The sequence below is a fragment of the Hermetia illucens genome, chromosome 6 (assembly GCF_905115235.1).
Source record: "Hermetia illucens chromosome 6, iHerIll2.2.curated.20191125, whole genome shotgun sequence".
NCBI lineage: Eukaryota > Metazoa > Arthropoda > Insecta > Diptera > Stratiomyidae > Hermetia > Hermetia illucens.
Window position 1 is genome coordinate 21,050,248 of NC_051854.1, and position 17,427 is coordinate 21,067,674.

Consider the following 17,427-nt stretch of genomic DNA (forward strand, 5'->3'; position numbering starts at 1 on the left):
GGCGTTCCACAACTGGTGTCCTTTGTGATCAACGTATCAACGAACGTCTCAAATCTAAAATTTACCGCAATGTCGTCCGTCCAGTCGCTCTCTATGGTTCTGAGTGTTGGCCGACTATAAAAGACAATGAACGGCGTCTCGCGGTAATGGAGACGAAGATGCTACGTTGGACTAGTGGCGTCACACGTTTAGATCACATCCGAAATGAGGATATCCGCGATCGTTATGGGGTTGCACCGATCGTGGAAAAGTTGCGAGAGAGGCGTCTTCGATGGTATGGTCACGCAATTCGTGCAAACGAGAATTCACTTGCAAAGATTGGTCTGAACATCGAAGTCGATGGTAAACGACCAAAAGGCAGACCTAAGCAACGGTGGCTTGATACGCTGGATGGGGATTTGAAAGCCTCGAGATTGCACCCAGATCAGGCATTCGATAGAGCCAAATGGCGAAGCCGATCACGACGAGCCGACCCCGCTTGTGAACGGGACAAAGGCTGAAGAAAAAGAAGAAGATTGGACCGTCATCAAAAGTACTCTTCTCCTGACATAAGTGGTTTTGCACTCTCTAGCTAACTGCCAGGATATAGAAGTGCATCGAGCATTGTCGATGCTTGTGCTGCGATAGCGCAGAAAATCTCAAGAAGTGCGTTATTGCGTTATTCAAGGAAACAGAAGCTTCTGCAAATAACTATGATTTCACTAGCGTATATTGCATCCCGAAAAATTTGCAGTTGTTCGCAAATCTCCCCGTCTTGCTTTTAAGTTGCGCGTGACGACTTTCAAACGTAGCTATTCATCGCAACTGTCTCTGCAGTGGTGCTTCTTCCACTCATTCGTATATCCTGGGAATCTGACGTCTTACCCTGCTAGTGGATGATCTATAAGATTCCACAGAAGGAAACCCGTCTTGGGTGCGGCAATTTGAGGAACATTTACGTGTTTTCTGCCATCGCAAAGATAATAGAATAGAATTGTCTTTTATAGCATCAAAATTATCCTTTAACGCATTAAAGAACATCTTGAAAAGCTTAATCGGTAAATCGCATTGACCACACATTGATTTTGGAGCAGTGTGCGCTTCACCAAGTCTTCAGAGATTTCACGAAGGGTTTTGACAACATCTGAAAGGATATCTGGAATGCTCTATGCAGGAGGGTTATTCCGGAATAACTCACAGCTATCATCAGAGCGACATATAATGGAACGAAATGCCACATATGCTATCGAAGTAAAATTTCCGAGGAATTTGAGATTCAAAATGACAGGATGTATTCTGTCAATACTACTTCTTCTCATTTCCCTGGCGTTCTCCACGCTGCCTTGTTCGGAGAACGCGAAGAGTTCAATGGATCACGACGTTATTTCTCAGACACCGCGACTACGCTGACGCATTCACAGTGCTGCTCCCTATTTCGTCTTTAGTTAGGAAATGCAGATACACAGCACCAACATTAGGTTGAACTTATTCCGTACGAATGTTTCCTCCGTACAGCACATGGATCTTACTGTTATTCAAAAGCCTCGTAGCCCCAGCCTCCGCCATATTATCGGTGTATTCTGGCCCTCAAGAATCTCAAACCATGATCAACATGTAAGTCGGCATATAGCCCACTTACCGGTAGATATGTTAAGTAGAGGTGGAAATAGCACCAATTCTATGAGAACACTAGTCATCTATGTATAATATATGGAAATTGATGTGATTCCAGATTAACGGCTTCGTTTGACTCCAAATACCTTTCACTTCAACACTTCAATAATTTCAAATTATACATGAATGATATTTTCATTTATCACAAAAGAAATCTCCCGATATTATCATCCATTAAGATAACATCAACGCCACAATAATTCACTATCAGGATAACAAATACAAAACAAGAAACAGAACCACAACGAGCCTTTACTACTGAATCCATTCGTACTCCAACTGGTGTCACCATTATCAACGACATGATAAGTTTCGTGATTAGAATAATGAATTTCTATACGAGATCATAATTTGTTGATTTAGCAACTAATATGTATTGATATCTCCAATTATCCAGGATCATGCGCGAACGGTCCACACGCTGTCCGCTGTATTCGAATTCGCCATATCAAGAACAAGGCTATGAATTTCCAAATATTTTTAGGACATGTGTAGTGAGAGGGGCGCTGATAACACGAAGATATCAACTGGTTGACGGGAAAGTACAGGTGGTGTCAATAAACAAATTGCGATAAGAGCCGCCTCGGCTTTCACATTGCCCTTCCATTCAGGAGTCTGATAATGAAATCTGCTGTGATCGGAACGAATTTTTTCATTGTTGTCGTGGAGATGATAAAAGTCCTTTTTTAATGGTTATCTTCAAGTGGGACTCAAAGTCAAGGTGCAGTGATCATTCCTCTCGTCCTTTTCTATGAATATTCTTCCCAGCTTCTTACTATAATCCGCACTTCGTTTCAATAGGTTTGTGAAAAATTTTCGGACATGCTGCAGATACGCGTGGATTGTCATATTCGGTACGGTCACACTCCTCCTCTTGGTGCTGACAATCCGAAAGGTGGATCCCGATAATCGGAAAGCGGATCCTGAGTTGCGGATGATTGCCCCACAAATCGCTCAAATGACGCAAGGATGCAAAGCCTATCAGTGTTCTGTGATTTGCGTGAATGCAACCGATTTGAACCTTGAAATGCAGGAAGCGATTTTGGTAAGTGAATCATTACAAATCATGTTAACGGAATAGAAATCCAACATGGCCGTGTTTTATCAGTGAATACGGAATTAGAGTGTGATTATCGTGGTTAATGGACTTAATATAAACTAATTACATAAATAATGTTTTCTAAACAATTAATTTTTCCTCATAGCCGAATATTTTGCTAAATAATTAATGAAAGAAAACCCTGGAACCCTAAAAATCATTTCAAGTGAGATAATAATGGTATAGAGCGTGCATATTACTGTTACCCTCAGTTAATTACGAAATTTCATTTCATTTTTATGACGCAATTCGTAAATTATTGGCTTATCTCTTTCTATCAAAGAAGGTTTAGGAGTTGTTATTTTCCATCCAAATACATAGTTACCCTCGTATTCCGTGCTCAATCTTTGTAAGCTACGAGAGTTTACTTCTAGGATTGCAGAACCTTAACTGCCAAGAACTCCACTTTGCGTGAGCCATGACTAACGGCGAATGGGCTGGCTCTGTTTGATTTTTTTACCTGCACTTTCAATTGCTCTTTCATATAGCGAAAAGGAGATCTACGGATTTATCGTCCCACTATGTTCCCCAAATTGGCAAAATCTCTCTGCTTGGAGACAAGATGGTCTTAACAACTATATCTAAATATAAACGCCTTCACCAGATCTCCCCTACAACTCCCCCTCCAGTGTTCTGAACCAGGTGTTTCTGGTGCGATCGACTCGTAAACCCCTCTAGAATAGAGAATTCAATCAAGTTTTCGCAATTTCTTAAAATATAACTTATCTACTACCACCCTAACCGCCTGATTAACTAGCCTATCGGAGTTTAGGCTGAACACCAATGTAGTTCTTCCTTCAAAATCGTAATGGGCTAGATTACCTTGATGATACGGCGACAGTGGAAAGAGGACCTTGGCTTCATTTTCAAAATCTGAACAAAGAAGTGAAGGCTAATCTAACACTGTTAATAGGTCGAGAAACATCAAGTTAGACATCAAGATTGACGAATTGGTCGACGTCTTCAATATTCAATATTGATTGCAAATTATAATGTCACTACTACCTTTTCGCTAAAGAAGCGGATTACAGGTGATATCTTTATTCGTCTAGACCTCGCTTCTTTTGAGTGGCTCAGGGCCTTGTGCTACCTTTCAAACATCCCATTGGATTGCGATCGTACGCGGTTGCCTGATGGAGTTTAAAGCAAAGGACTTTGCCCAACTCTGAGAAAAGTGAGGAGTCAAACTGCATTCCCTGGTCGGTGATTATAATTTCCAGCACACCAAAGCATTGAATCCATTCTCGACAGAGGGCCTCTGCACAATTTTGTGCAGCAATGTTTTCAGAGATATTGCTCAGATCAGCGCGTGAACCTATTGATGATTGTGAGGCAATACCTAAAACCGTGCGAGTTTCGCAAAGGACCAATGATGTCACGGTGGATTGTGCGGAAACGCTTGGTGAACCGAGGGAACATTCCCACCACTTTCCGCACATGCTTTATAGTTTTCCACTTCTGGCATGCGACGCACTATCACGTCGATGATTGCAGGAAAATCGACTGCGGGGATCTTGACCGCGGCAACACGTGACGAAGTGTCAGTAACCACATTATCTTTTCCAGACACATGTTTAATATCGGAAGTCAACCGAAGTTGACGAGGGGATGCTTTGTCGGGCTTTCGTTTCAAATCAAAAGAGAGTGGCTTATGATCCGTAAACAATGTGGACGGCCTGTCTTCAAGGTAATACCGGAAGTATCTAATTGCGAGGTACGCACCGAGCAACTCATGATTATAGGTGCTATGCTTTTCATCATCATCATCATCAACGGCGCAACAACCGGTATCCGGTCTAGGCCTGCCTTAATAAGGAATTCCAGACATCCCGGTTTTGCGCCGAGGTCCACCAATTCGATATCCCTAAAAGCTGTCTGGCGTCCTGGCCCACGCCATCGCTCCATCTTAGGCAGGGTCTGCCTCGTCTTCTTTTCCTACCATAGATATTGCCCTTATAGACTTTCCGGGTGGGATCATCTTCATCCATACGGATTAAGTGACCCGCCCACCGTAACCTATTGAGCCGGATTTTATCCACAACCGGACGGTCATGGTATCGCTCATAGATTTCGTCATTGTGTAGGCTACGGAATCGTCCATCCTCATGTAGGGGGCCAAAAATTCTTCGGAGGATTCTTCTCTCGAACGCGGCCAAGAGTTCGCATTTTTTCTTGCTAAGAACCCAAGTTTCCGAGGAATACATGAGGACTGGCAAGATCATAGTCTTGTACAGTGAGAGCTTTGACCCTATGGTGAGACGTTTCGAGCGGAACAGTCTTTGTAAGCTGAAGTAGGCTCTGTTGGCTGACAACAACCGTGCGCGGATTTCATCATCGTAGTTGTTATCGGTTGTGATTTTCGACCCTAGATAGGAGAAATTGTCAACGGTCTCAAAGTTGTATTCCCCTATCCTTATTCTTGCTATGCTTTTGGCGAACGGAATTCAGCTCTTTAGAGAAGAAGCTCAACGGCTGCCACAACTAATTCACTTCTGGTGAAACGCAGCAGCTACGGCAATGTCTGAGGTATCGACAAATACGACTAGGAGAGCATCTTGCTGAGGAAATGCCGTAAGTATAGCATCCACCAGCTGTTGTCTGGTGGTCTCAAACGCCTCAAACGACGGCCTCTGGGAATCACACATTCAGACAGGAGACTTTAGTTTTCGACCCAGACGAGAGGGCGTTAAGGATCGATTCATAATGGACGGCCTTGAACAAGGAAAGACAATAGAAGTTTAACATGCCCAAGAACCATCCCAAATCCTCAACAGTTTTCGGAAGCAGGAAGGTCGAAATCGCGTTTCCGGAATGTCTTCGGGAGTTACAGGGATCTGATGGTATGCCTCGACTAAATCGAAGGTCAAAAAAATCCGGCAATTTGCGACAGAGTGTCCAAAATCCTGCATGAGTGGAATGGAATCGTCTGTAGCCGCCACGAGGTCTCCCGTTACCATTGGTTTTTAGGAACCATGTGAAGCGACGAAAACCAACCGAAGGTCTGCAAATCTTCTTCTTAATAAGTTGTTCGAAATATTTCCTTGCAACTGCGAGCTGGACGCACCTTCACTCGGTAGTGATGCTGCGGTATTTTTCAAGAAATGCGCGAATACGTGCGTCAGCAACGTCTTCAAAAACAATGGAAAGAGTGCTTGGCGAGCAGGATGAAATTTTTCCTGATGACTTAAGAGAAGTGGAATCAATGACGGACCTATTATGTATATCCACTAGCAATCCATAGTAGCACGGGAAATCCGCGCCTAGGAGCGATAATGAAGCGCCAAGAAAACACGTGGTGCTGCATTAGTCTGATTTTTTTTGGTCAGAAAACGCACAACCTTTGCCAACTCAAAGATGGTGTCTATTAATGCTGTTACCATCTGTTGCACCTAAACCACCTGGCTTGATTTGTCGCGAAGCACCTCACCAACCATGGGTCGCACATGGATCTCATGAGTTTTGCCCGCGGTAACAGCTAACGAACCCAGAGATCCCGAATCCGCACATGCCTAGATAGCGTGTGTGCTCTCCAGAAGCCACTGCAGCCACAAAGATTGTAGCAGCTGGGTGCTGTTTTTGCAACCACTCAACTGCTTCATTTCATGCAGCAGTTGGCTTGACGCACGGTTTTATGAGCTGCTCTTTTAATTGCTTATAAGAAAAGTCCTCGAGGGCGTCGGACACAAGCTCAGCAGCCTCCTCCTCTCCCGACCAGCGCGTAATTGAAACGAACGGCGTCCGTTGTGACCCCAGCCAAAGCGTATTGGGCCTCAAGTTGGAGGAACCATGCTGCCGGGCTCCTACGACAAAACGGCGGCACCCGTACGACCGCGGTATTTACCGTTACCAAGAGAAAGAACGCGCAAATGGAAAGAGCGGAGTTCCAGAAAAAAAAAAAGCGAAAGAGCAGCGGAGAAAAAACGGTACTGCGCCATCTCTTAAGACGTTCCCCTTTTTATGATAAGAGGAAGAGGCAGTGCCGACTCTTGCAGCCCGAGGCTTTTTACTTTACCTCCACACATACAGCGAATTGTGTTACTCTACGTTGGGCCTAAAGAGGTCAACAGTGTTTACTCTTTGGTACCAAAGGTACTGAATGCAGTGCCTTTTGAAATTTATCAATACCTGAGTACTTTTTTTCATTTTCAGTACTTTTTTAGTTGAAAAAATAATTTTTTAGTACTTTTCAACAGAAACCGAAACGAAGTTAATATTTGGAAGTACCACATTTCGTGAAAGACAAAATTTCCGAAAAGTTGATCCAGGGCGCAAAGGGCAATATCTATTATAAAAAAAGAAGACGTAGCAGACCCTACCTCAAATAAAGCGATGGCGTAGGCCAGGACGCCAAACAGCTTTTAGAGATATCGAATTGGTGGACCTCGGCACAAAGACGGAGTATCTGCAGTTTCTTACTAAGCCAGCCCTAGACCGGATTCCGATTGTTGCCAATACTAAGCGTGAAACTCGCGATACACATACACCTCAGACATAGAACAACCATCTGTTTTCCAGTATGATGATAAACCCAAATACACTTACGTCCAGAATAGTTACAGTATAATGTCTCACGCCGACGCTATAAATCTGAAATAAGGCTATCTCCTGTCCTATTTCCATCGAGTGCAACCTGAGATTGTGGGGCCATTACATGGCATAGACAGCAATGCATTATGAATGCCGCCCTTTCTTAATGTGTGACCTATCCACTGTCACTTCCGCTGTCTGTCTTTTCAAGGTACTCCTTGATGCACGGCAGCAGGAGCCGCACAAATACCCTCCTCCCCCAATTATCGTACGCAAGACTCCAGGTGTCCTTTTTCGGAATCCTAATTGCCATCCTCTCCCTTCCTTCAGATTCAGATTTCGAACATTTACAGATCAGTGAAAGTAGCATCTCTGAGGAGAGTGCAGGAACTGCACGAAACTGTTCCACAAGGAGACAGCCAAAATCTACAGCTTTACCCCAGTTGAGTGCGTTGAAATCAGCGATAATTTGCTTCTTTTTGGAGAAGCATTCTGTATCCGCTTGCCATATTATACACAAGAAGTGGAACTTCACTGGATATTAAAAGATTCGTACTGGCGTGCTCCTTCCACTTCCTCAGCTGCTCGTCATAGTAGATATCGTATCGCCAAGGAGATATTAGAAAAATTACGCTAAAATCTTCTGAATTTTGATAATGGGTCACTTAGATGCCCCATGATTTTCTGGGAACACTTTGCTATCTGTTTGGATCACAACAACAACAATGGAAAGTCTGCGTATTCTGAAACTTGCGCCACCATCCTTAAGAGGTTAGTTAACTCGTCTTTGGACCACGCTTACATGCATGATGATGATTGATTTCTGGAATATGCGCACGCTCCTTGACAACGGTAGCGAGGGTCCCCAGAATGCTCACGTTCTCCAAATTGGGAATTCCAACAACATAAGCTGGACATTGTCGACCTAAGCGAGGTAAAATGGTGGGACTTTGAAGAGTACTCCTCTCCACCTTGTGGCAATGTGCTTTTATACTCTAAAAAGCCAAGTGGTGGCAGACGCGAATTCAGTGTTGGGCGGTTTTCCACGGCCATTGTAAGAGGCGCTCTCTTGACCTGGGAGCTGATTTCTGACAAACTTCTAAATACAAGATTCCAGTCCAGGATAAGGAGCATCAACATTATATAATGTTATGCGCCAATTTCCGCTATAGAGGACATGAATACTTTCTACGAGAAAATCGACGCAGTTCAGGGGAGGCTTCCTAAAGGTGACATTATGATCGTGATGGGTGATCTGAGCGGACATGTGATAGGGAAACATGGTCTGGGTGATCGAAACGGTAATGGTGGGAGGAACGTGGATTTCTGCAACTTCCACCACCTCGTCATTTATGGAACAATGTTCAAGCACAGAGCTTGCCATAAGGTAAGTTGGGTGCCCACTGACTAACGCTGTATGAACAATCAGATCCGCCGCTTTGCGATCAACTGGAGATTTAGGAGTTCCCTCCTGGGTGTGCGTAACACGAGAGGCACTGATATCGGTCTCGAAAGGGATCATCATCTGATGCCCGCTTACATTCTCTTCCATGTTGCGTCCGCCACTTTCCGCAGGGTTGGGGAACTGCGACCCCGTAAGTTCAAAATTAACCGCTTGTATGATCCAGCTGTCGCCTGATAGTGGTACAGTTACCTTGCTAACCGAACAGCAGATATACTGAGTAACCCGCATGAGAATATCGATGAGCATTTGACTGCCATTAAAAATTCTCTATTGTCGGGTTCTACACAAGTCATCGGTCACTTTCTGAAGGGGCGTGATAAGATCTGGCTGATTGTGGAATCGTGGAAACGGACCGATGAACAGAAGGGGGTTAAAGGCTCTTTAAGGGGTTAAAGGCTGTTACGAGTAATGGTGGGTGTGATGCGCTTGAACTCTGATACAGAGCGAAATCCTGAGAAGATCAGCGTAATATGTGCCATCGAACATCAGAGAATGACGCAAAGCACAATGATTTTAAAAGTGTATACCACATTACAAAAGAGTTTGTATGTGTTCGCAAATCTTTCGATGATCCCGTGAAGGACCTTCAGGGGTCGACAACTCATCCACGTTACCGAGCAACTGAAGAAGTGTAAAGAACATTTCATCACCGTTCTTTACCGTATAACATCCGGTGAAGTTACTTCGCTTGAGGATGAAACGGTTAGTCACCGTAATATGCGGGCAAGGACTGTTTCTCCAAGCAGAAAAGTAATAATTTCACCCATTAATGGACTCAAACGGTGTACATCCGCTGAGTTGGAAGGTCTCCCCGCAGATTTATTTATCGCTGAACCTGCGGTTACTAGAGATCTACTGCATCCACGCGTACAGAAATTTTGGGAATGCGAGACCTTTTCCAAAGAGTGGAGGAACGGGATTATCATAAAGGTCACAAAGAAAAGCACATGTTTTGAATGTGGCAATTGAACTCCCTGCCATCGCAAAGATAATGACTAAAATAATTCTAGAACACATCAGAGAAAAAGAAAAAAATCTCGAAAGCTTGATCGACAGATAGCAAGCTGGTTTCCGCTCCGTTTCTTTCTTTCTCCATTGGCATCAACACCCCAGGAATCATTTTGGATCAGTGCGCGGAATTTATGTCTTCGCTTCACCTGCTCTTCAACGGCGCTCCGAAGAAACTAATAGCCATTATCAAAGCAAAATATGATGTCGTAAAATGTAACGTGCTGCACTAAGGTAAAATCTCAAAGGATTTTTAGGTCCAAAGCGTAGTCCGCCGGGACTGAAGCTTGGCACCGATATTATTTCTTTCTGCTATCGGTGACGTTCTTCATGCTGCCTTGTCCAAAGGACGTTCAGGAACTCAATAGACTATGACATCTTTGTTCAAACACTTTGATTACGCTGATGACATCTGCTTGCTCTTTGACCAATCTCTGGAATTTGGCCAAATGGCTCTGGTATTGGAGAGAGAGGCAAGTAGAGTTGGGCTGAAGAAAAACACCAACCAAACCAAGGTTATCTGTCTGACGGGTCCTCGCACTCTCCCCATTTGCATTAATGGGCAGAGCATCGAAAACGCCGCATGGTTTCTGCCGGCGGTGGCACCGAACTGTAATTGTATTAACAGCGCTAGATCAGCTTTCGCTGCCCTATCTAAAGTCTGCAAATACAGTTATCTCAACACCGAGATCAAGTTGGGACTGTTTTTTGCTAGTATCCTCTCTATGCTCTTACATGGGAGTAGCACATGAAAAGTGAACTCCACTATTACCTAAAACTCCAAGCCTTCATCAACACCTGTCTGCGTCGTATCATCGGAGTACGTTGGTCTGACACTCGGTCGACGCACAGGCCTGCACTCGTACGCTTTGTAGTCGGAAGGTGGGCGTGGCAGTGAATAGGTCACACATTAAGGAGGGGCGACAATTGCATTGCGGGCTACGCCACGCAGTCGAATCTACTCTCTCAAAATAGCCGAAGGGTGGGTGGCCCCAAGGGCATTTGATGCAGAACAGTACTTTTCGGGTACAGCGTCTCGAGAAGTCGTGAGGAGCTCAAGAGCATTTCCGATAACAGCGGACGATGGCTCTAATTTTGATTGGCGCGCTATACTCTGCCGGGGGGTGAATGGCAACCAAATATATGTATATATTCAAAATGAAGGACAAATAGAATTGCAAAAAAATCCTTACTCTAGAAAAAGGTGAATTTCAAAATGAAATTAGTTTTATAACTAAACGTGTACGGCAAACGTTCCGTTTGAACACATCCAGCCGTTTGATGCCGCAAATTCCAATCCAGCCAGCCAGCAGCATTTATGATGGATGACAGTTTCCCCACTCTGCAAGTAGAGATCTTTTTAATGTTCCCCAAGGATTGTTCACCTAGTGTCCACAGCCTGACTCTATGTAGAGCTGGGTAAACTCAAAGGAAGTACCTGAGGGCTTTCCCCCCACCCCCCTTCATCACAATTTCGCAGAATTATAGAGTACTGAGGGCATGGGGCATACATTAGTGTCCCGTGCAAACCGCGGTAATTCTGTACGCATTCCAATGGTCCTCCCATGACAAGGCTGACTTCGAATGTGTCCCACAGTCTCTTCATCACGTATCTGGACTGCTGGAACTGCCTAAAGGATATCGTCAATGGATACGAAGTGTTAATGGCCGCTTGCTCAGAATGGCTATGTTACACTTGAGACTCGGATCATGCACCGCTAATACTACACCGGCGAATTCTAGACCGCATGACTGGGCTACATTGAGTATATCCAAGAAAACCCCGCACCATTTCCATAGGCTGGGTTTGATCTATTCCTGAAGAATACTACCTTAAAAGGTTATGCTGCAAGGACAGCGCGTGCCTGATCTTCCACTCTCGCCTGGCGGGAAAGCTCATAGCAAAGTTGAAGCTCGGCGTGCGTATGGGGTAATCCGTTTGGAATGCCCGAAGTTCCCAAACATATTTCGTTTAGAATATTGCGGTGGCCATAGGACATAGCTATTAAAATCCGAACTCACATCGTCTAACAACGTGCAGCACGCTACAGGGTATTTAATGGGACAGCAACATTTATAAAAATAAATTCAGATACAACGATGATGAAACTATGGAAAGGGAAGGAATTAAATAGTCTTTGCCTTCCAAAGACAAGAGGAATAACCCTTGATCTTTCATTTATTTCTATCCAGGCAGAAAGTAAAAGACCACAAACCTGTGGAAGTGTTTCCCGGATACATCTATTCAGTAAAAGAGATATAAACCTCAAGCACAGAGGGACAGGTTCCATTGGTGTAGGCTTAAAAACAGAACAAAATGTAGAAGCTACCTCCCGAATAAAAACGAAAGTTGGCCTCTTGCGACAATCTGGATGATCGACGAGCAATTGAAGGACAGACACCCCACAACCTACAGCGACATCAGGCATCAAACATTTCCTTCTTTCGTTTAAACTATATATCTTGATTCAATACGGTGGAACTATGCTGGCTAACCCGTCTTAATGTCAAAGCTTTGGCGTAGTTTTAAAAAATTAAATACTAAAGATATAATAAAATAATTAGTAAATAAATATTCTAACCAGTCTACAATTTCCACAGGAAACCGGATGTAAAAATATCGACACATTGCACATCGATCGTCACACATTCACTAATGGAAACCTAGTAAAACATTGGACCCAGATTTCGACAAGTTTCTATGAAGTGCTTATAACCAACAGCAATTTGGATTACATCATGCCAGAGGCCTTCGACAGCGATGAATTCACGCAGACATTCAGCCTTAGCCTGGAGGGTATACCCCTGACAGCACTGGAAGGAAGTGCATTGCTCGGACTACCAAAGCTAGAGACGCTTTCCATCAACGCCCCAATCGACCATATCAGTCGAGTATTCTTCCAACCGATTCGAGCTAGTCTGAAAACCCTCAAGCTCACAAGGATGACCGATGCCATACAATTCAACGACCTGTTTGGAGTGAGTAACATGTCTAGGTTGGAGGACTTGGATCTAAGCAACAATCACTTCTACAAGCCACTCACTTTGGTAGGATTTCTGCATCTATCCAACGTACGTTATTTAGATTTGTCAAGGTCCGAAATCAGTGTCATAGGTAGAAGTGCATTTGAGCCTATCAAGAATACCTTGAAGTTTTTGGACCTATCACATAATAATTTAACGACATTGGGTCCTGGTACACTGGATGGCATTCTTGAATCTAGGAAGACCTACATCTATTTGAGAGAGAATTACTGGATTTGTGATTGCAATCTAGCTCCATTGGTAAAATATTACAACCAGTACTCTGAGGTTTTCCTTGACCTACCGATTTGTCATGCACCCCAAATTTTCTACGGCGAGGACATCATTTCAGTGGAGATGTGCGAGGTATCAACATATTTCACCGAAGATTCGTCCTTCAACCAAGAGGTTGAAGTAACATCCCTTGAAACTACAGATAAAGAGAGATCATCTATGGGTTTTGAGAAAGTCGAGAGTACGCTAGTGGAGATTCAATCAACCAGCAGTCCAGGGTCAAAAGTTACTTGCGCGGAACGACAGAAAAATTCTTCTACTTCGCTTGCGGGAGCAATTCAGTACATGCATCTGGATCCACCCTCTCATGAATTCAGCTTAACGTACCTAGGGGACAAATCTGTAGAAGTCGACGTAGCGGCTATTAAAGACCAAGTGACAATTCTATGGTTCAACGACCCAGATATCTATGGCGTATTCACAAGCACAAACGACGATTTTGGATGCATAGGGCAATCCAATGGCTCAATTGTTATAAGGAACCTTCATCCCAACGTTTCGTACACATTTTGCCTAATACCTAAAGGAAAAGTTGCAATTTCACCATTTAATTGTCTTCCTTTCTATATTCCTTTGGAGCCAATTGATACCTGCGACGGTTGGCTGAATACGACTAATAAACAAGTTGTTGTCATTCTGGCGTGCATAGTCCTAGTCATCAGCTTTGGGATAGGAGCAGCAATTTCTTATATAGCTATCAGGAACTTCCCACAAATATTGAAGGGCAACAAAAGAGTTTTGGTGGTGAAAAAAGAGAAACCAGACACAAGTCCAACAGTCTCTAGTGTATCTGAGAGTATAGATAAAAGAAACCTAAAGAGGTAAGTAAGAGAGTTTTTAAAAACGCATTATCCTTTTCCTTTATTTGATGGCACTTCGTTACAGAATGGCGCCACCACCGCCGTACAAGAAATTCTCTGAGGAAGACAGTTCATACGAAATACCAATTGAGGTTGCTGAAAACGAATATCTCGATCAGTTCCAGCGTTGCTATTCCGAACCACTTCCTGAGGGAACACCAGAGATACCACCACCCCTACCAAAGAGGAATTCTGAACAGATTTATTGCAGTGCAGCTAACCGAGATAAGCTTACAAAAAGGAGTATTTGATGATGGTGGTGGGTAGTGAAGTAAAAGTGGGTTTTATAACAAAAGGAGTTAAATAGTAATAGCCAAAGAACCGAAATTGAAATAGAATATATCTAGATTATAATATGATAGAATCCAATTTTGAAACATACAGCGAAACAGCGGAGAAAGTAGCAGTATTTCCTCAGGTAGATGACAATTCAAATGTATTGCAGATGTCCTTATATATTTAAGAAAGTTGAAATAAAGAATTTATTCCCTATTTCTGTCATAATAAGACATTAAATGTTCCAAAAATCACATCAACCCCAAACCCGGAATGATAAAAGGATCGTCAGTTAGTCTAAAAATAGAATCCAATCCTTTTCGTAACATCTTATTTCCAGGGTATGGTGTCCTAATCCCTGAACCATAATGTATTCCGGTAATTTGCAGGAGTCGTGTTTTCTGGTATGACCTGTTTGATGCTTAATCCGTATCCCCGTTGGAGAATATTCTGCACAATGATTCACAATTGTCGCTATAGACTAACTCCTTAGAATTACTCTCGCTAGGCGGACATTTCAGTCAAGCTCTCTGTTACCTCTTTAAATCTCATTTTGAATCCTCCGCGATCAACAAGGTGTTAATATGTAAAACATGGAGATAGAAGGATATAAAACGAGATCCTTCCGTGCTGCCTCATTTATTTAAAGATTGTGGAGAAGAGGCTTGTTCCATTTTACTATCCCTAGAGAAGTCAATGTAGACAATTTTCTGCCAGTACCGCCTAGTACAGGCGTTTTTTTCAAATTAATATTGCGTAGCAAACTTTGTCAACATCGACTTATTTACTCCCGCTTATGAAAAGAACCAACATCGAAAGCGAAAGGAACTAAGCACTTATGTCCTAAACGAGAGAAGTTACCTTTTTTTTTATCCATTTAATGTCTGGCACGGAGGGGTGTATCCTAGAAGGAGGTGACTTTAATGCCAGGGCCAGAGGGAAACAGATCGTAGAAGTGGCAGAGGAGGAGTTCGTTGCTTTAAACATCGGATCCACGCTAACATTCCAACGACCTCAGGAGTCGTCAGCGATCTTTAATGGGTCGCTTACGAGGAACCCGAGTAAGTAGTTCTGAGCCCCTAGCCCTCGAGAGTACACCCGACGAAATACTAGGGAGGGAAGAAGTGCTGACTGCGTTTGAACAGCACGAAAATGCGTCGTTTACCCCAGCGACCATTAAAAAAAGGCCGCGACGACTGAAATACCCGGTATGATACCGGACGCCCATATAAAGATGAGCCTTACCTAATGGCGCGACAGACGGTGCGAGGACGGCGACTCCGGAAAAAAAGCCAAGTGAGAATCGCTAGTCCTGAGTAGGTGAATTCAGACACGCACCATGTGGAAGTGCAATCGACAGTCCTAGCTAGAATCAAAGAGGAAAGGCTCATCAAGAAATGCGCGACAGTGGTGAAGCGTATGCGATCGGCAACGTCCCTCCGGAAGAACGTCAGTAAAGGCATCAAAAACGGGCTGATGGAACTGGAGGAGCTATTGGACCACATCTCCTTTTACAGACGAACGTGGACATCAACAGTAGACCCGTGGAAAGCAGAAACAGCTGCTCTTCCCGCTGAGAACACTGCAAGCGCTAAATGGATTGCAGATAGCCCACTACAAAGCGAACTGCGAAGAAAACGGAAAAAGGAATACCCAACTGAAGAAGTCTTTACCCAAGTTGATTCCAGGGCCCAGAAAAAGAGTTATTTATTATCGTGGCTGAATGTCTAATACTAGTCGACTTAGCTGTGAATGAGTACCTGAGTCAAATCGAAGTAATAATCTCGGGCAAGCGGATAATTTCCCTGAAGTGCTACAGGTATCCGGACTATAGTAATACGTCAGCAACTTACAAGCGACCCGTAAGGAGGACAGCAAGCCGGAAATGCGGCCAGGTAGGTCACCAAGCGAAAATCTACAATGAAAGTGAAAATTGCGCTCCCTGCAGGGTGAAGGTGAGAACGTTGTACATACTGCGGGTTCGGGGCGGTGTCCAATCTTTAGGGCGCAACAAGAAGGGACTAGGGCGCGAATAGCATGATCGGCATCCTACAAATTAACATACACCGGACGGCAACCGCTCACCAGTTGCTAGTGCAGTTCACTGCGGAGGTAAAGGTTGATCTAGTGTTACACAGTGAACAATACTGGAATAGGGTTCCGGCTTCTTGGTATCTCGACTTATCAGATACGGCTGCCATCTAGGTTCGGAACGGCGTTCGTTTTCTTGCCCCAGGCTAAAGTAATGGCTGTCTGGATTCAGTATTCAGAAATAACGTTTCTTAACGTTTACCAGACGCCGGACGAGACGATACCGGACTTTCAGCGCCGATTTGATGCTCTGGAGAACACCATTTCGGGCACGAACCCCATTGGGTGGTGTTTTTAATTCTAGGGCCCTTGAATGGGGCATGCCTTAGTTAGACTCCAGATTGAAACAGATCTTGGAAATAGCGGCAAGAACCGGGCTTGTAGTTTTACACACCATTTTGGCGTCTAGGCTGCGCAGGATGCCCTGTCATCGCTTTTGCGTCGGAATCTCTGGCACAATCGGTAGATAAGTAGCCAGTCCTAGAACACTTCGAAGTGGTTGACGCTGCTTGTCACTAACCCGACGCTCCCCTTAGGTGTGAAATATCGCGAGGGTGAACATCGTCAATGCTCTTGGAGTAAGCAGAGTCTGGCTGGAGGGCGCTTAGGGGGGTGGTAGCGTTGCAGCCGCCACCACCGTAAGAAACTGCTGACCTACGGAAGAAATGTCAAAAACTCCGACGTTTGACACAACGTTTACACGCTCGCAAGAAGGTATACGCCATAAAGGTAGAGTGTGGATCAGCAAATAGGAGACTCCGCAGTGCGATAAATAAAAGCAAAGATCCGGCCTGGCAGAACCTAGTCAACGAGGTAAATGAGAACCCGTTGGGACTTATAAACTTATTATTAACTTATCACCCGGAAAATCGGGGCCCCTCGGAAGCCCTGCATACCAACTACCGACCAGATGGACCGCATTTTATGGGCATTATTCCCTAGACATCCTGCATGGGTTGATGTTAATAACACGGAAAGCGTCGGGGATTGTCCCCTTTTCACAATAAGAGAGCTCGAAGTAGCAATTCTCACCATGAAAAACAAGAAGGCGTCAGGTCCTTATGATATCCCGGCAGAAGTTTACAAATTGATGTTCCGCCAACGGCCAGACTTACTGCTTGGTGCGTTCA

At 44.2% G+C, this 17,427-nt stretch overlaps 1 protein-coding gene across 1 annotated transcript; it reads left to right on the forward strand.

Moving 5' to 3' along the window:
- The first annotated feature begins 2,150 nt into the window (after positions 1-2,150).
- LOC119660577 lies at positions 2,151-14,349 on the forward strand. Its single transcript, XM_038069230.1, has 4 exons — positions 2,151-2,374; positions 2,455-2,698; positions 12,354-13,891; positions 13,956-14,349. Exons 1-4 carry the CDS (start codon positions 2,343-2,345, stop codon positions 14,179-14,181), a joined length of 2,040 nt encoding a protein of 679 aa, XP_037925158.1. The 5' UTR covers positions 2,151-2,342; the 3' UTR covers positions 14,182-14,349.
- The last annotated feature ends 3,078 nt before the right edge of the window (positions 14,350-17,427 follow it).